This window comes from Heterodontus francisci, chromosome 37, assembly GCF_036365525.1.
Source record: "Heterodontus francisci isolate sHetFra1 chromosome 37, sHetFra1.hap1, whole genome shotgun sequence".
NCBI lineage: Eukaryota > Metazoa > Chordata > Chondrichthyes > Heterodontiformes > Heterodontidae > Heterodontus > Heterodontus francisci.
Genome location: NC_090407.1, coordinates 47,045,997 through 47,066,776, shown reverse-complemented (window position 1 = coordinate 47,066,776; position 20,780 = coordinate 47,045,997). Strand labels below are relative to the sequence as shown.

The 20,780-nt window shown below is 44.6% G+C and overlaps 1 protein-coding gene across 1 annotated transcript in view; it reads right to left on the bottom strand.

Annotated features, from left to right (window-relative positions):
• Positions 1-20,780, bottom strand: part of LOC137352036 (ephrin type-B receptor 2) — a 937,948-nt gene that overhangs the window by 573,738 nt on the left and 343,430 nt on the right. The window contains exon 4 of the mRNA XM_068017009.1: positions 915-1,070. Within this exon, the coding sequence (XP_067873110.1) occupies positions 915-1,070 (156 nt within the window). The remainder of the gene's footprint in view (positions 1-914; positions 1,071-20,780) is intronic.

Sequence of the window (20,780 nt, the reverse complement as noted above, 5' to 3'; positions counted from 1 at the left end):
AGTTAAGCTGTGATAGCATCTCTCTATTTTCATATCTGCCAGTGTATCCATGCCTGCTCCTGTCTGTGTCTTCACTCCTCCCCTTTCTGTGTCTGTATGTCTGCTTGTGTCTATGTCTTCACTTCTTCCTGTGTCCCCATGTCAGCCTGTGCCTGTGTCTCCTTGTCTGCCTGTGCCAGTGTCTCCTTGTCTCCCTATGCCTGTCTCCTTGTCTCCCTGTGTCTGCATCCCCGTATCTGCCTGTGCCTCAATGTCAGCCTGTGCCTGTGTTCCCATGTCTGCCTGTGTTTGTGTCTCCATGTCTGCCTGTGTCTGTGTCTCCATGTCTGCCTGTGCCTGTGTCCCCATGTCTGCCTATATCCCTATGTCTGCCTGTGTCTACATGTTTGTCTGTGCCTGTGTTCCTATGTCTGTGTTCCCAAGTCTGCCTGTGCCTGTGTCTCCTTGTCTCCATGTGCCTGTGTCCCCTTGTCTCCCTGTGTCTGTATCCCCATTACTGCCTGTGCCTCAATGTCAGCCTGTGCCTGTGTTCCCATGTCTGCCTGTGTCTGTGTCTCCATGTCTGCCTGTGCCTGTGTCCCCATGTCTGCCTGTATCCCTGTGTCTGCCTGTGTCTCCATGTTTGTCTGTGCCTGTGTTCCCATGTCTGCCTGTGTCTGTGTCTCCATGTCTGCCTGTGCCTATGTCCCCATGTCTGCCTGTATCCCTATGTCTGCCTGTGTCTACATGTTTGCCTGTGCCTGTGTCCCCATGTCTGCCTGTGTCTGTGTCCCCATGTCTGCCTGTATCCCTGTGTCTGCCTGTGGCTCCATGTTTGTCTGTGCCTGTGTTCCTATGTCTGCCTGTGTCTGTGTCTCCATGTCTGCCTGTGTCTGTGTCTCCATGAGTCAGTACATTGTTGTAGGTGAACTTACTGGTGCAGGGCATGCCAAGTGGGTCGGTGTCTGTCCGGTAGTATCCATTCCGGCAAACACAGTTTTTCGCACCTTCAGATGTGGTCCTGCTGTTGATTGGACAGCTTAAACAGGGATCGTCCCCCTGGTTTGGCTTAAATGATCCTGATGGACAACCTGTAAAATAAAAAGAAAAATAAGAGCTGAGCTGAGAGTATGTGAGAGGGGAATGGAGGGTGAATAAGAATATAAGAAATAGGAGCAGGAGTAGGCCATTCCCCCCTTCGAGCCCGCTCCGCCATTAATGGCAGATCTTCTACGTCAACACCATTTTCCTGCACTATCCCTGTAAACTTGGTGCTGTTAATATGTAGAATTCTACCGATCTCAGTCTTCAGCATACTCAATGACAGAGCCTCCATCGCCCTCTGGGCAGAGAATTCCTCCTCATCTCAGTCTTGAGTGGCCTACCTTTTATTCTGAGACTGTGTCCCCTGGTTCTAGACCCCCAAGCCAGGGAAAACATCCTTTCTCCATTTACCCTGTCGAGCCCCATAAGAATTTTGTACGTTTGAATGAGATGACCTCTCCTTCTTCGAAATTCCAAAGAATAAAGGCCCAGTCTATTTAATTAAAATAAAAGCAAAATACTGCAGATGCTGGAAATCTGAAATAAAAACAAGAAATGCTGGAAATACTCAGCAGGTCTGGCAGCATCTGTGGAGAGAGAAGCAGAGTTAACGTCTCAGGTCAGTGACCCTTCATCAGAACCAGTCGATTTAATCTTTCCTCATAGGACAATCCCTCCATTCCAGGAATTAGCTTGGTGAAGCTTCATTGCACTCCCTCTATGGCAAGTATATCTTTCCTCAGGTAATGAGATAAAAACTGCAAGGTGCCGTCTCACCAAGGCTCTATTCAATTGCAGTAAGACATCTTTACTCCTGTACTCAAATCCTCTTGCAATGAAGGCGAACATACAATTTGCCTTCTTAATTGCTTGCTGTACCGGCATGTTAGTTTCAGTGATTCATGAACATAGACACCCAAGTCCCTTTGAAATTCAACACTTCCCAGCCTCTCACCATTTAAGAAATACTCTGTATTTCTGTTTTCCAACCAAACTGGATAACCTCACATTTCTCCACATTGTATTCCATGTGCCAAATTTATGTCCACTTGCTTAGCCTCTCCAAATCCCCTTGAAGCATCTTTGCATCCTCCTCACAACTCACACTTCCACCTAGTTTTGTGTCATCTGCAAACTTGGAAATATTACATTTAATCCCCACATCCAAATCATTGATATAGATTGTGAATAGCTGGGGCCCAAGCACTGATCCTTGTGGTATCCACAAGTCACAGCCTGCCAATTCGAAAATGACGACTTATTCCTACTCTCTGTTTTCTGTCCATTAATCAGTTCTCAATCCATGCTAATATATTCCCCCCAATCCCATGCATTCTAATTTTGTTTAGTAACCTCTTGTGTGGGACCTTATCAAAAGCTCTCTGAAAATCCAAATATACCACATCCCCCTTATCTATTATGCTAGTTACATCCTCAAAAAACTACAACAAGTTAGTTAAATCTGATTTCCCTTTCATAAGTATATGTTGACTCTGCCCAATCCTACCATTATTTTCTAAGTGTCCTGTTATCACATCCTGAGTAAGACTAAGAGGAAGAGCAGGCAGGGAGATGTTACGGAGCGCAGTGGGACTGGTGGTCTGAAGTGCATTTGTTTCAATGCAAGAAGTATAACAGGTAAGGCAGGTGAACCTGGAGCTTGCATTAGTACTTGGAAATATGATGTTGTTGCTATTACAGAGACTTGGTTGAAGGAAGGGCAGGATCGGCAGCTAAATGTTCCAGGCTTTAGAAGCTTCAGGCGGGATAGAGGGGGATGTAAAAGGGGTGGGGGAGTTGCATTACTGGTTAAGGAGAATATCACAGCTGTACTGCGGGAGGACACCTCGGAGGGGTCATGCAGCGAGGCAATATGGGTGGAGCTCAGGAATAGGAAGGGTGCAGTCACAATGTTGGGGGTTTACTACAGGCCTCCCAACAGCCAGCGGGAGATAGAGGAGCAGATATGTAGTCAGATTTTGGAAAGATGTAAAGGTAACAGGGTTGTAGTGGTGGGTGATTTTAACTTCCCCTATATTGACTGGGACTTACTTACTGCTAGGGGCTTCGATGGGGCAGAATTTGTAAGGAGCATCCAGGAGGGCTTCTTGAAACAATACATAGATAGTCCAACTAGGAAAGGGGCCATACTGGACCTGGTATTGGGAAATGAGCCCGGCCAGGTGGTCGAAGTTCCAGTAGGGGAGCATTTCGGGAACAGTGACCATAATTCCATAAGTTTTAAGGTACTTGTAGATAAGGATAAGAGTAGTCCTCGGGTGAAGGTGCTAAATTGGAGGAAGGCTAATTATAACAATATTAGGCAGGAACTGAAGAATTTAGATTGGGGGCGGCTGTTTGAGGGTAAATCAACATCTGACATGTGGGAGTCTTTCAAATGTCAGTCGATTAGAATCCAGGACCAACATGTTCCGGTGAGGAAGAAGGATAAGTTTGGCAAGTTTCGGGAACCTTGGATAACGCGGGATATTGTGAGCCTAGTCAAAAAGCAAAAGGAAGCATTTGTGAGGGCTGGAAGGCTAGGAACAGACGAATCCCTTGAGGAATATAAAGACAGGAGGAAGGAACTTAAGCAAGGAGTCAGGAGGGCTAAAAGGGGTCATGAAAAGTCATTGGCAAACAGGATTAAGGAAAATCCCAAGGCTTTTTATACGTATATAAAGAGCAAGAAGGTAACCAGGGAACGGGTTGGCCCACTCAAGGACAGAGAAGGGAAGCTATGTGTGGAGCCAGAGGAAATGGGCGAGGTACTAAATGAGGACTTACCATCATTATTCACCAAAGAGAAGGACTTGGTGGATGATGAGCCTAGGGAAGGGAGTGTAGATAGTCTCAGTCATCTCATTATTGAAAAGGAGGAGGTGTTGGGTGTCTTGCAAAGCATTATGGTAGATAAGTCCCCAGGGCCTGATGGGATCTACCCCAGAATACTGAGGGAGGCAAGGGAAGAAATTGCTGGGGCCTTGACAGAAATCTTTGCATCCTCATTGGCTACAAGTGAGGTCCCAGAGGACTGGAGAATAGCCAATGTTGTTCCTTTGTTTAAGAAGGGTAGCAAGGATAATCCAGGAAATTATAGGCCGGTGAGCCTTATGTCAGTGGTAGGGAAATTATTGGAGAGGATTCTTTGGGACACGATTTACTCCCATTGGAAACAAACGAACTTATTAGCCGGAGGGAGCATGGTTTTGTGAAGGGGAGGTCATGTCTCACTAATTTGATTGAGTTTTTTGAGGAAGTGACAAAGATGATTGATGAAGGAAGGGCAGTGGATGTTATCTATATGGACTTCAGTAAAGCCTTTGACAAGGTCCCTCATGGCAGACTGGTACAAAAGGTGAAATCACACGGGATCAGAGGTGAGCTGGCAAGATGGATACAGAACTGGCTCAGTCATAGAAGACAGAGGGTAGCAGTGGTAGGGTGCTTTTCTGAATGGAGGGATGCGACTCGTGGTGTTCCGCAGGGATCAGTGCTGGGACCTTTGCTGTTTGTAGCATATATAAATGATTTGGAGGAAAATGTAGCTGGTCTGATTAGTAAGTTTGCGGACGACACAAAGGTTGGTGGAGTTGCGGATAGTGATGAGGATTGTCAGAGGATACAGCAGGATATAGATCGGTTGGAGACTTGGGTGGAGAAATGGCAGATGGAGTTTAATCCGGACAAATGTGAGGTAATGCATTTTGGAAGATCTAATGCAGGTGGGAAGTATACAGTAAATGGCAGAACCCTTAGGAGTATTGACAGGCAGGGAGATCTGGGCGTACAGGTCCACAGGTCATTGAAAGTGGCAACGCAGGTAGATAAGGTAGTCAAGAAGGCATACAGCATGCTTGTCTTCATCAGTCGGGGCATAGAGTATAAAAATTGGCAAGTCATGCTGCAGCTGTACAGAACTTTAGTTAGGCCACACTTAAAATATTGTGTACAATTCAGGTCGCCACACTACCAGAAGGACATGGAGGCTTTGGAGAGGGTAGAGAAGAGGTTTACCAGGATGTTGCCTGGTCTGGAGGGCATTAGCTATGAGGAGAGGTTGGATAAACTCAGATTGTTTTCACTGGAACGATGGAGGTGGAGGGGCGACATGATAGAGGTTTACAAAGTTATGAGCAGCATGGACAGAGTGGATAGTCAGAAGCGTTTTCCCAGGGTGGAAGAGTCAGTTACTAGGGGACATAGGTTTAAGGTGAGAGGGGCAAAGTTTATAGTGGATGTGCGAGGCAAGTTCTTTACATAGAGGGTGGTGAGTGCCTGGAACTTGCTGCTGGGGGAGGTGGTGGAAGCAGGTACGATAGCGACGTTTAAGAGGCATCTTGACAAATACATGAATAGGATGGGAATAGAGGGATATGGTCCCCGGAAGTGCAGCAGGTTTTAGTTTAGGCAGGCATCAAGATCGGCGCAGGCTTGAAGGGCCAAATGGCCTGTTCCTGTGCTGTACTGTTCTTTGTTCTTTATTGTAGATTCTGGCATTTTCCTATGACTGATGTTAGGCTAACAGGTCTGTAGCTCCCTGTTTTCTCTCTCCTTCCTTTCTTAAATTGTGGGGTTACATTCGCCACCTTCCAATCTGCAGGAAACATTCCAAGTCTATCGAATTTTGAAAGATGGTCACCAATGCATCTACTATCTCTACAGCCACCTCTTTCAACACTCTGGGATGTAGATCATCAGGTCCAGATGATTTATCTACTTTAAGCCCCATTAATTTCTCTAGTACTTTTTTTTACTCATATTAATATCTTGCAGTTCCACGTTTACACTCGTCCCTTGATTCTTCATTATTTCTGGGAGGTTTTTACTATTTTCCTCTGTGAAGATAGACATGAAGTATTTGTTTAGTTTCTCTGCCATTTCCTTATTCCCCGCTATAAATTCTGCTGACTCCGCTTGTAATGGACCCACATCAGTTTTTGCTTTTTACATACCTATAGAAGCTTTTACAGTCCATTTTTATGTTTCTCGCTAGTTTACTCTCATATTCTATTTTCCCTTTTTTAATCTTTTTCTGGTCCTCCGTTGCAGAATTCTGAAATGCTCCCAATCCTCAGGCTTACCATTTTTTTGGCAACTTTATGTGCCTCTTCCTTTGCTCTGATACAATCCTTGATTTCTTTCATTAGCCACGGTTGGAACACATTCCTTGATGGATTTTTGTGCATTAAAGGAAAGTATTTTTGTTGTAAACTATGAATTAATTCTTTAAATGTTAGCCATTGCCTGTCTACCACCACACCTTTTAACGTAGTTTCCCAATCCACCATAGCCAATTTGTTCCTCATACCTTCATAGTTTCCTTTGCTTAGATTTAAGACTCTAGTTTCTGATTGAACTACATCACTTTTAAACTTAATGTAAAATTCCAACATATTATGGTCACTCATTTCTAAAGGCTCCTTTACAACAAGATTAATGATTAGCCCATTTTGTTGCACAATGTTAGATCTAAAATAGCCTGTTCCCTGGTTGGTTCCTCAACGTACTGCTCTAGAAAGCCATCTCGCATACATTCCAAGAATTCGTCCTCCGCAATATTAGTACTAATAAGGTTTACCCAGTCTACAAGTAGATTGAAATCCCCCATGATTACTTTATTACCCTTTTTACACGCACCTCTAATTTCCTGATTTATTCTGTGATTTACATTACCACTGTTGTTTGGTGGCCTATAAACAACTCCAACCAATGTTTCCTGCCCCTTGTTGTTTCTTTGTTCCACCCAAACTGATTCTACGTCTTGATCTTTAGAACTAAGGCCATCTCTCACTACTAATGTCTACAGTACTAATGTCCTATTTAATTAACAGAGCTTCCCACACCATCTTTTCCCAGCTTCCTGTCCTTCCTGAATGTCATGTACCCTTGGATATTCAGGTCCCAGCTTTGGTTTCTTTGCAGCCACGTCTCTGTAATGGCTATCAGGTCATACGTATGAATTTATATTTGAGCTGAAAATTCATCTGTTGTATTGCAAATGCTGTCAGCATTCAGATACAGAGTCCTTAATTACATTTTTTTGCTGTTTTTGTAAACTCTTGATCTATCTGCTAGCACACTTTTAAGTTTGAAATCACTGTCCCTTCCTGCCATATTCTGATCATCATTACCTTTATTGCTACTTTGATCTACTGCCTTGTCATTTCCCTTTAATTTACTCCATCTTCCCCTACATGACCCCTTGCCCCCTCCATTTAGTGTAAAGCTAGCTCTACTTCATTAGTTATACGACTCACTCGAACACTGGTCCCAGCACAGTTCAGGTGAAGTCCGTCCCAATGGTACAGCCTCCACTTTCCCTAGTACTGGTGCCAGTGCCCCATGAACAGGAACCAATTTCTCCCACACCAGTCTTTGAGCCACACATTCATCTCTCTAATCTTATTTACCCAATGCCAATTTGCATGTGGCTCAGGCAATAACCTAGAGATTATTATCCTTGAGGTTCTGCCTTTTAATTTAGTGCCGAGCTCCTCATATCCCCTATGCAGAACCTATTTCCTAGATCTATCTATGTTGTAGTACCTATGTGGACCATGACAATTGGATCCTCCCCCTCCCACTGCAAGTTCCTCTGCAGTCCTGAGCAGATGTCCCGAACCCTGGCATCAGGCAGGCAAAACAGCCTTCTGGACTCTCGCTCTTGGCTGCAGTGACCAGTGTCTATACCACTGACTATACTTTCTCCTACTACCACGACATTCCTTTTAACTCCCCCCACTTCAATGGCTTCCTGTACTATGGTGCCATGATCAGTCTTGTCATCCACACTACAGCCCTCGCTCTTGTCCATACAAGCTGCAAAAACCTCAAACTTGTTGCTCAATTGCAAAGGTCTGAGGCTGCTCCACTCCCACCTTTGCAATCCTTTTACCTGCCCGGCTCATAGTCACACCCTCCTATCCCAGACCACTGATCAAATGAAACAACCCTATCCTAAGGGGTGTGGCTGCCTTCTGAAACAAAGTGTCCAGCTAACTTTCCCCCTCCCTGATGCATTGCAATGCCTGCAGCTTAGCCTCCAGCTCATCTATTCTGAGTCGAATCTCCTCAAGCTGCAGCCATTTACCACAGACGTGGTTGCTATGGATTGCCATGGCATCCGGGAGCTCCCGCATACAGCAACCATGACACATCACCTGTCCTGCATTCTTTATTGTGTTCATTAAATTCAATTAAATTAAATGTATTATTCTTAACTAATTTATAGTTCCCCTCTTCCCTAAACTCCCTCACTCACCGAACTCCCTGCTTCAAACTCTGTGCACTCAACCAGCAATGGAGGGAGAATGGAGGAGGAATAGAGGAGGAAAAGATGGGGAATGGAGGGAGTATAGAGGGGGTATAGAGAGGGTGTACAGGGGAAATGGAGGGGGTATAGAGGGGTATAGAAGGGGTGTAGAGGGGGTATAGCGTGGGTATAGAGGGGGAATGGAGGGAGTATACAGGAGGGATACAGGGGGTATAGAGGGAGAATGGAGGGGTATAGATAGGGAAAGTAGGGCTTACAGTTCGAGTCTAATTCTGCAGCTTTTCTGGACTATGTTTCTCGGGTGCCCACAAAAAAACCCAGGAAAGCAAACCAAGGAAACATGGGATTGAATAGATCGGAATAAGTTACAATGAAGCAAAATCGAATGTAAAGATATCACCCACATTGGAAGGAAGAACACCCGCAAATCAATTTGAGAGCTAGTGTGTTTAAAACTCCAGTTTGTTTGACAGGAATGTGCTTGAAATCAAAATCAGGACAGCTCAAAACCAAAAGATCATCGGCCGAGGCATTGGGTACAAGAGTTGGGACGTCATGTTACAGTTGTACATATCGTTTGTTAGGCCGCATTTGGAGTACTGTGTGCAGTTCTGGTTGCCGCACAACAGGAAAGATGTGATTAAGCTAGAGACGGTGCAGAAACGATTCACAAGGTTGTTGCCTGGTTTGGAAGGCTTGAGTTATAAAGAGTGATTGGATAGGCTGGGTCTGTTTTCCCTGGAGTGAAGGAGGCTGAGAGGGGACATGATAGAGGTATATAAAATTATGAGAGGCATAGATAGGGTAGATAGCCAGAGTCTGTTTCCCATGGTAGGGGTGACTAAAACTAGAGGGCATAGATTTAAGGTGAGAGGGAGGAAGTTTAAAGGGCATCAAAGGGGTAAATTTTTCACACAAAGAATAGTGGGTATCTGGAATGAGCTGCCTGAGCAGGTGCTGGAGGCAGGAACAGTAGCAACATTTAACAGGCATCTGGACAGGTACTTGAATGAGCAAGGCACAGAGGGATATGGAATTAATGCAGGCAAGTGGGATTAGTATAGATAGGCATTATGGTCGGCATGGACGCAGTGGGCCGAAGGGCCTGTTTCTATGCTGTACGACTCTATGACTCTATCAGGTTACACTCTGAATGAAAATCAAATAATTGCATCTTTATTGGAGTAATTTATGTCATCTGAGCTAAGCATCTCAGTTTTAAATGTTTTGCTGGCTCAGATTTCCATTCTTGCCACATTTCAATTCATATTCGATAAATCATCTGAATTAATTTTATATCATGTTTGAAATCTAAATGGATTACATACAAACACTACCTTTCAGGCAAGTGATTCCAAATCCAATATCCCTCTTCCCTTAATTCACTGACATAGATTGATGTGCATTCACTGCCAGATCTGGCTGGTGCACTTGAAACATTATCGGATCCTGCTCTCATCTACTAAAACTGCTCATTGTTCCAGGATCATCCTGGAATGCAAAGATAGCCCTGGCCTCTTTTCTCGACCACAGACTGTCTTCTTAAACCCCTTCCCCTGTCCCCTCCCCCTGTCCGTTCCCCCCCCGTCCCATCCCTCTGTCCCCTCCACCCTTGCCTCGAGCAACAAGTGCAAGGAGCTCATGGACTTTGCTGTCACGATGATTAAGGCCATCCAATCAGCTGCCTCTGCCACTTTCCTCCCTTCCCTTAGCCCACTGGATCAAACTTCTTATAATGCTCCCCCTACCCTAACCCTGAACTCGCATCTTTCTCTGGTTTCTCTCCTATCTCCCCTCATGGCCTCTCTGAGCTCATTTTGTCCATGAGACCCATCTCCTGCTCCTTCAACCCTATTCCCATTAAACCACTGATCACTCAACTTCCCTTCCCAGTCCTCATGTTAGTTGATATTGTTAACTCCCTCTTCAGGTGCTGTCCCCCTCTCCTTCGGATCTGCCATCATTACCCCTCTCCTCAAAAGAAACCTTTGACCCCTCTATCCTTGCAAATGACCACCCCACTTCCAACCTTCCTTTCCTCTCCAAAGTCCCTCCCAAATCCATGCCCAGCTTTCCCGGAACTCCATGTTTGAATCCCTTCAATCAGTTACCTTCCTCTGCCACAGTACTGAAATAGCTCTCATCAAAGTCACAAATAACATCCAATGTGACTGTCACAACTGTAAACTTTCCCTCCTCTTCCTTTCCCACCTGTCTGCAGTATTTGACACAGTTGACTAGACCATCCTCCTCCAATGCCTCTACACCATCATTTAGCTGGCTGGGACTGTTCTCATCTGGTTCCATCCTGATATATCTTATCGTAGCTAGAGATTCACTTGCAATGGCTTCTCTCCCTGCTCCCACATCGTTATCTCTGGTCTCCCCCCAAATGTCTATCCTTGGCCCCTCCTATTTCTCATCTACATGCAGCCCCCTCAGCGACATCATCCAAAAGTGTTTGCACTGATTTGCTGATGACACCTCGCTCTACTGCACCACCACGTCTCTCAACCACTCCTCTGTCTCTAAATTGTCAGACTGCTTGTTCGATAACCAGTATTGGATGAGCAGAAATTTCCTCCAATTAAATATTGGGAAGACCGAAGCCATTGTCTTTGACACCATGATGAGCTTCCAAACACATATCCGCGCCATCACTGAGACCACTTATTTCCATCTCTGTAACATCATCTGACATGCCCCCGCCCAGGCACATCTGCTGCTGAAACCCTCATCCATTCCTTTGTTACCTCAAGACCTGACAATTTTCATATACTCCTGGCCAGCCTCCCACATTCTACCCTCCATAAACTTGAGGCCATCTAAAACTCTGCTGCCCATGTCCTAACTCGCACCAAGTCCTGTTCACCTATCACCCCTGTGTTCGCTGACCTACGTTAGCTCCGCCTTGAGCAAAATTCTCATCAGTATTGCTGAAAATAGAGACATTTTGTCAAAGCTTATCATCTTGCACTCAGCAGGACAATTCTCAAGAATACCAGTTTAAGGGAAACAACAAATTTATACTGTATGAGAAGAGAGTGCTGATTGGTTGGCAAGTGGTCTCTGATTGGTAGAGGTGTTGCCATGAAGAATGCACCAGTTTATGGTGACTGACAGTTAACTGCCAAGCGTTGTTTGAAATTTAAATCAGGCAGCTTGACTCTGATTGGTCAAGGCATTACCCTCAGGAATGTACCAGTGAATGGCTGTCATTTATGTTGTTTAGCTGAAATAGGTTCAATGTGTGTACATGTTCTTTCTGGCTGCAAAGAATAGGGCCCTGTGTATTAATATATGTAGCTTCCAGTTCATGCAAATGCATCACACTGTGAGCCCGACTGACAATCTTAAATTGGTTGTCAGCACACTGAGGATTATTTAGAAAATGTTGTCCAATCGCGGAATCACATCTAATGTTGTACACTGTGTTTTGAATTTTGAAGCACAGGCTGGTTGGGTACAGCCTGTACCTTGCCCATTGCGGACAGCAGAAGGGACATGTTGTTTGATACGATCCATCAGTCTTTGGGACATTTGACCTCTATACCTAGCATCACACTGGCATTGATATTCATATATCCCATTACTCATTTGTATGACAGGCAGGATGTCTTTTTGGCTTGACGGCAACATCCTGTTAGTGGCAAACACCACACGTGTTGCTACTGCATAGTATCAGCGTGAAACAGTGAGCTTTACCTGTTGCGCAAATATTTGGGATACATTACCCTTCCAGGGTAATCTGAGGTAGACTGGGCACTTTTCAGGTTCGAAAATGACGGCCTTAGGCCCGTTCATAAGTTTGCGCGATATACAGTGAGAAATGATCTGATCAGGGTAACCATTATCGTGCAGGATGTCTTTGATTTGCCCTATTTCAGCATCAAGCTTCCATGGTGAGCAAATGGCTCGGGCCATATTTACGAGGTTGCCGATAAGGCCAATCTTATAGTGCGTGGAACTGTAGGAATCCCAATGCGTGTATTGAGCAGTGAAGGTAGGTTCGCGCTTGACTATAGTAGAGAACCCCTTAACAGATTTCTCAACTAATACGTCAAGGAAAGTGAGCTCATTTGACTGTTCCATTTCAAAGGTGAATTTGAGCGCAGGATGGAGCCCATTGAGACATGTAAGGAAATTACTGCATGCAGCTGCGCACTCAAATATAGCAAATGTATCATCTACGTATCGGAAATATGCAAAAGGTAGGAGGTTAGGTGTCATTCCCTCAAAGACACATTTCTCATGGAACCCAACAAAGTTGTTTGCAAGAGCTGGGCCTAGAGGGGATCCCATGGCAACACCATCTATTTTGCATACATGGTGTCATTAAAACTGAACTCAAACTGCGCAAGTTGCCAAGTTCATAAATTCAATGAAAGCTGATTCACGTAATGGTGATAGGTCTGGGTCACCATGAGATAGTGCTGCAGCACAAATATCTATAGCTTTCATGCGCTATAAGATTAGCCTTATCGGCAACCTCATAAATAGGGCCCGAGCCATTTGCTCACCATGGAAGCTTGATGCTGAAATAGGGCAAATCAAAGACATCCTGCACGACAATAGCTACCCTGATCAGATCATTTCTCACTGCATATCGCGCAAACTTATGAACGGGCCTCAGGCCGTCATTTTCGACCCTGAAAAGTGCCCAGTTTACCTCAGATTACCCTGGAAGGGTAATGTATCCCAAAACCTTGAGCAACAGGTGAAGCTAGCTGTTTCACGCTGCTACTATGCAGTAGCAACACATGTGGTGTTTGCCACTAACAGGATTTTGCTGTCAAGCCAAAAAGACATTCTGCCTATCGCACAAATGAGGAATGTGATATATGAATTTCAATGCCATTGTGATGCTAGGTATATAGGCCATACGTCCCAAAGACTGACGGATCATTCAAACAACATGTCCCTACCACTGTCCACAACGGGCAAGGTACAGGCTGTACCCAACCAGCCCGTGCTTGCAATACTCAAAACACGGTGTCCAACATTAGATGTGATTCCGCAATTGAACAACATTTTCTAAATAATTCTCAGTATGCTAAGAATTACGCTGACAACCAATTTAAGATTGTCAGTCGGGCTCGCAGTGTGGCACATTTGTGCGTAATGGAAGCTACATATATTAATACACAGGGCCCTGTTCCTTGCAGAAGAAAGAACATGCACACACATTGAGCCTATTTGAGCTAAACAAAATAAGTGACAGCCATTCGCTGGTACATTCCTGAGGGTAGTGCCTGATCAATCAGAGTCGAGGTTTAAATTTCAAACAACGCTTGGCAGTTAACTGTCAGTCACCATAAACTGGTGCATTCTTCATGGCAACACCTCTACCAATCAAAGACCACTTGCCAACCAATCAGCACTCTTTTCTCATACAGTATAAATTTGTTGTTTCCCTTACATTGGTATTCTTGAGAAATGTCCTGATGAGTGCAAGACGAAAAGCTTTGACAAAAATGTCTCTATTTTCAGCAATACTCAAGTTTCGTGCTACCAAACAAAAATTCCCATCCTTGATTTCAAATCCTTCTGTGATCTCATCCTTCCCTATGTCTGTAATCTCCTCCAGCCCTACATCCCTCTGAGATATCTGTGTTGCTCTATTTCTGACCTTTTGAACATCCCTGACTTTAATCGCTCCACCCATTGGTGGTCATGCCTTTAGCTGCCAAGGCCCTAAGCCCTGGAATCCCTATACCTCTCCACCTCTCGACCTCGCTTTCTTTATTAAGACACTCTTTAAAACCTACCTCTTCATCCGCGCTAACATTTCCTTATGCAGCTCAGCAACAAATTTGCTTTATAACACTCCCATGAAGTGTTTTGGGATGTTGTATTATGTTAAAGGTGTTATATAAATACAAACTATTGTTACATGCCTGTGTATATTTGTCTGGTGTATGCATATGTTTGTGTGCATAGGTCTGGAGATGGCTGTATGTGTGGTGAGTGAAATTGATGTGTATGTTTGCTTGTGTGATGGTGCATGCATTTTTGAGCTTGCGTATATGCGTCTGCAAGTACGAAAGAGTGTGTGTGTGAATGTGAGAGTATGGGCTGGGTTTTATGGGCCCCCCCGAGACAGGGTAAGCGGCACGGGGACCCATAGAATAACGATGGGAGATAAGGGGGGCAGAGGCCCCGTTGCCAAGCGATTTTGCCAGGGGTGGGATAGACTGACGATGGCCTTCCTACTCAGAGGCCAATTGAGGCCCTTTAGTGACCTATTAGCGGCCACTTAGAGCCTCTTCCCCACACACCGCTGGGATTTAACCAGCAGCGGGAGGTACCTCTGCCACATGGGAGGGAGCTTTGTAACACGAGGGGGAGTTCCTCCTCCATGGACGACCTGTGCGCAAGAGTGTGCAGGTGTGTGTGTATGTACATTAGTGTGTGTGCACAGGAGAATTTGTGTGGATTGGATTAGTCCAACCAGGAGATCATCCAGGGATTTTTCAGAAAGTTATTATGAGCATCCAATAGTCTCTGTACTTACTACACAAAGAATGAAATATTCTTCACTTTAATCTCCATGCCTCTACCATATCTGACAATATAACCCTCAGAGTAAAGAGCATGGGTCCTGTTCATAAAAATCAGCCCTTGCTTACATATGCAAAGGAAGGCAATCAGCTAAGTGCACCTTGCTATAGTTTAGGCTTTTCCCCAGTTGTGAACTCATGGTCAAAGCTAGATCATAGATTTCATAAACAGCCAAGTACCCCATCAATCAAAATTTGTGACTTTCAGTTTTGCTGTGCATAGCTTAGCAAAGGCATGTTTAACAATGAACAGTGGCAGCAGTGTGTACCATCTGCAAGAGGCACTGCAGTAACTCACCAAGGCTCCTTTGACAGCACCTTCCAAAATCGCAACCTCTACCAACTAGAAAAATGAGGGCAGCAGATGCATGGGAACTCCACCACCTGCAAATTACCCTCCAAGTCACACACCATCCTGACTTTGAATTATATCTTCGTTCCTTGACTGTCCTTGGATCAAAATCCTGGAACTTCTTTCCTCACAGCACTGTGGCTTTACCTACCCCACATGGACTGCAGCATTTCAAGATGGCAGCTCACCACCACCTTCTCAAGGGCAATTAGGGATAGTCAGCAAATGCTGGCCTAGCCAGCAATGACCACATCACATGAAAGAATAGAAAAACATTGGACAGGAGATCCAACACCTGCACTTTTGCCTCCTCCCTCTTACCATCCAAGGCCCCAAACACCCCGTCCAATGAAACAGTGATTTACGTGTACTTTTAATTTAGTATACTGTATCCGCTGCTCACAATGCAGTCTGCTGTATACTGGGGAGACCAAACACAGATTGGGTGACCCATTTGTGGAACACCCGCACTTAGTCCACAAGCATGACCCTGAGCTGCCAGTCACTTGTCATTTTAACTCTCCATCTTGCTCCTCTGCCGACCTCTCTGTCCTTGGCCTCCTGCAGTGCTCCTGTGAAGCTCAAGGACCAGCACCTCATCTTTCGATTAGGCATTTTACAGGTTTCCAGACTCACCACTGAGTTCAACAATTTCAGACTGTAATATCTGCCCCGATGTTGTTTCCTTTTTCTTTGCAGGTTTTGGTTTTACTGTCATGTTGTTCTTTCTTTGCTTTTGAGTTGCAACCGAGAAGAGACTGGCAGCTAACAGAAAAGGAAATCCAGAAGTCTCCTCTAGGCCTATACATAGAAATATGACGATAAAAGGAGGCGTGGAGCTGATTGGGGACTGAAAAGAGGATTTGCGCATGGCGACAGAGGGCACAGCTTTACCAAGGAAGAAGGTGCTGCCAAAGTCAGGTTGGAATCTTCTGCCGTTTGGCTATGAGCATGAGTCGGGGCCATTTCCAGGACCCAATCCTGCTCTGCCGGTCAGGAAACCTGCCTGGGAGATCTTCCCGGTCTGGGTCTGATGTCCAATTAAGGATGACTGGCAGGTCCCTGAGGCTGCAGGCTCTCTGATAGCAGCCCCACGGGCAGAGGTGGGCTCTGCCACTGTTAGAGGGGGAACACAAGGGCACCTCGACCTCTATCATATTCAATTAAGTAAACAGTGGCCACAGGTGTAATGGAAACCCCTCCGCAGGATAGCTGGTGGCTGGAGGTCTAGCCCGCTGATGGCCGTGTCTCCTGAGGAGGGGTTAAAACTCAGTGGGGGGGCCCATCGGCCACCGTTCAGATCCCATCAGCGGCCCCAATCAGCCCATAATTAGTCAGTTAATTATGCAGTTTGGCTAACGGCCGCCACTGACTCGATGCCAATTTCTCAGAAATTCATCCGGGTCCCATCTTGAAGTCTGCCTTGTGTGACTGAGAAGATTCTGCCAATAGTGGAAGAGGGGGTCTTTGAGACAACGGATGGGCTAAACATTGATAGAAGAGGTATTAGATCGGCTGTACCTAAAGTTAATAAGTCACCAGGACCGGATCAATTGCATCCCAGGATACTGAGGGAAGTAAGGGTGGAAATTGTGGAGGCCATAATCTTCCAATCTTCCTTAGATACAGGGGTGGTGCCAGACTGGAGAATTGCAAACGTTACACCCTTGTTCAAAAAGGGTGTAAGGATAAACCCAGTAACTGCAGGCCAGTCAGTTTAACCTCAGTGGTGGGAAAGCCCCAGTGACCTCGCCTCACATTGGGTCCCAGTCTCTACCACTGGGCCTCCGTCTGAAGGTCTCTACAGTACCAGCAGTGGCTTGGAGGCAGGATCCCGTGTTTAAAAGGGTAGAGATCCTGGTGCTGGGCTGTTAATTGGCATTGTGCAGTATAATTGCTCCTAGGGGGCTCCAGTTGGCCAAGGCGGGAATCCCTCCGCCTTTTTGGCCAGCCGACAGAAGCCCTGCCGTGAGCACAAAATCCAGTCCGTTAACTGTTTCTCTTTCCACAGATGCTGCCACACCTGCTGAGTATTTCCAGCAATTTCTGTTTTTATTTCAGATTTTCAACCAGATGGAGTTGGGAGAAAGAATTAAGGCCCCTCTTCAACAGAGCCTGCAATCATGCTAGGAAATAGTTTACATAGAAAACTGAATGGGAAACATGGATAAAAGGTTTGCAATAGGAAAGCCTGGGACAAAGTGCGACCAAAAACATGCTGCAACAGGAATTTGATGGGATGTATTTGTTTGAGTTGCATTTACGACTTTTAATTTCTAAATGCTGTAAAGCAGGTTTTTTTATGATGCCGTTTGCAGTTAATTTCACAGCACTCTTTTAAGGTTATATTGAAAAGGAAAATGGACAGTTATTAAACTGAGATAACTCACAGAGTTATGCAGCAAGCAGGCACAGATTGAACACATTCACCATGTTTGTATTTGGGAGATGGTTTTATTGTAGTAGTATTTTATTGTATGTTGTTGTAGCTTTGATCCAGTTTTCACTGTAAGGATTGAGGCTGCTATAGACACTGTACTGTCTGAGTCTGCTCTGCTCAGAGTTTGATGATCAATAGCAGCTGAAACAGTGTGAGAAACGTCTCCTGAAGACCAACACAGTGAACTCATTCAAACTATTGCCTGTTTGCTGCAGGACTCTTTCAGTTACCTGCAGTCAGATTAAGAGCACACAGGTTTGTACCACTCCGCAGGAACCAATGATCAGATGTCATTTTAACACACACTTAAATAAATAATATAGCCTATTCTTACCAAAAAATAGTTCCAAATTTGTACAACTACTTCCCACTTGACTGTTCCTCCCTTCGTTGTTGACATTTAATTAATTGGTGATAACATTACACTAATGCCCTTGTGCAGACAAGGTCACTTGTGTATTAAGGCAACAAAATCAGTGTCTGCAAACACAGGGGGATCAAACAGTTCTTTGCAAAACAAATACATTGCGCTTTTCTGAAAAAGAATCACTTGATGTAGTTCATTTGAAGCACTGTTTGCTTTAGTTGATTCCCTTGGCAATATGGTCCCTAGAGCAAGCTGCAATTTTATGGTTGATATAAAGCAGGCTAACAGAGTTCTCCATTTAGCTTTATAGGATGTCTGACAGGGCATGTGGCTGCTAAATTTTAAAGATGTTCCTTCCCAATTACTTTGCCCTCATAATTTCCACTTTTATTAGGTGCCATTAGACACAGCTCTCTCACTGACGCAGGGCTTGGTAACTGTAAACTCTCCAAACACACTGCCGTCTCAAAAGCAGAATCAAATTTTGTGACCAGAACCGGGATACACAAAAGTGAGCAAATCCTGTGCAATGGCCCATTTAATGTCACATCACGTGTGTGGGAGCAGGCGATGTATTGAAGACAGAGGGAGACCGCAGTTGCCAATGTGCTCCTAAAAATTGTCAACAATTACTTGAGGGACAGTCTTCAACTGGTTGTTTTTGTGCTCAGTCACTGGTAGTTCTGGGATCAACACTATATGGAACACAGTATGGAAACTAAGGGCTTAACACTGGTTGACAACAAGTAAAGTTTTACATGGCATCATAGACAGGATTGATATCCTGTACAAGCCTTGCAGATCAGGAGAGGGGAACATAGACAGCACTCTGCATTCCGAATTACTATTGAAAAAGACACCAAAGTTCTTCATCACTGTCCTTAATACAACGCCACATTGACACTTGAGAAAGTGATTTGCATTATAGCGCAGAGTTCTGCCTTTTCTACAACAGGGGGCACTGATAAGGCTTGGTACAACAAATATGGACCATATGAAGCTCAATTTAAGATTTTATCCACATTCTAGTTTTGAACAGCACCATAGTTCGCAAAACCTCATGCTGTGGAATTGTGCAGAATCCATCAGTAGCTGACACTCAGTCATAACTGCACTTCAACACACTGTCCCATTCTCATCCTGACACTCAGCTATAACTGCTCAGACCAACTCATTCTCATCTTCCAATGTCAGGCTGATCTTGCAGCTTTTCTGGAATGTTTTCCTAGTATTCCAGCTTGGCTTATCAGTGGGTATTTCCATCCTGAGAATGAGAGGAAAATGTTGAGAAAAAGTAGACAGCAGACAGCTGGATAATACTGGATAATGCCAGCTGAATATTGCCTGATTCCTGATAACACAGGCTCCTGTGTGGAAACAGCAGCAAAAGATCCTCCTAGTTTACAGGGCATTTCCGCCATCACACTGCTGCTGGGGATTACCAAACCTCTAGCAGCTACACAGAAATATGTTTGTACAGTGTTATGATCCTGTTTTTTGGGATATTTTTTTCGGGAAAAATGTGGTGTGTCTTTTAGACAGCAAAGGATCAGTACTGCTTTAAGAATAAGCAAGCCTCAAGAGTTACCGAGAAGGTGCATTCTCGTTGCCTTGGATACAGCCATTCGGAGACTACAATTCGAAGAGTGCATTCTTGGTGCCTTGGATACAGCCACTTGGACTGAGCATCGAGAGATACATTTGCTACAATTCAATTTTGAACTGGCTTATAGTGCAAACAGACTGTTCTAACAATGGACACAGACAGACAGCTGGTGTTAGCACCTGAAAGAAGAGCTCTCAGCCAGTTAAACTGAAGAGATCAGGAAAACGCCAATGCTACACAATCAAGTCAAGTGCAAACCCATTGAGTCTATTCAAGATCTGCAACAGGAATACCTGGATAGATTTGGCGCAGTGGCATTTTTATAAGAGATGCTGTTCTTCACCTGAAAGACAATGCAGTTCCTTCCTTAGAAGTGCAGTGTCCACATAAATAACAAAATAAAGGCTGAGCTTGACGCGATGGAATGACAAGCGATTATTCGTCGTTTTCAGTAACACAATGATTGGTGTAGCTTTATAAACACTGTAATTAAGAAAGATGGTACCATTAGAGTATGCTTGGATCACAGAATATTGAATCGAGCACTTAAAAGGTGCCCTGACAAGATACTTACTTTAGAAGAGCTCAACTCAAGGCTTGTGAAAGCCAAGTTCTTCTCAAAGTTGGATGTGAAATATGGATATTGGTCTGTTCACCTTTCTGAAGATTCCCAGGAATGAACTAACAACTTTCAGAACACCATTGCTTTCTACGGTTACCATTTGGTCTGTCAGTGAGTCAAGACCTGTTCCAACAGCATATGGATCGCATTACCGAGAGTGTTCCTGGCTGTGTTTGCATTGTGGATCACAGAGTGGTCATGGAAAGTATCAAGGAAGAGCAAGACAAGAATCTTTACATTCTAATGGAGACAGCCAGAAGCAAAGGTTTTCTATTTAAAAGCAAAACTGTGTTATCAAGGTGAACCATATTAATTTCTTTGGTTCAGTCTATTCTGACACTGGATCCCAATGAAGTTGAGAATGTACAATTAATGTCTACTCCTCAAGATAAAGAAGATTTACAAAGATATTTGGGCCTGTTTAACTTCTTAGCACCATATATCTCGAATTTATAGAGTCATAGAGTGACAAGTTGATGATCTATCTCGGCCGCCTCCTGAAGTCCCCAGCATCATAGATGCCAGACTTCAGCC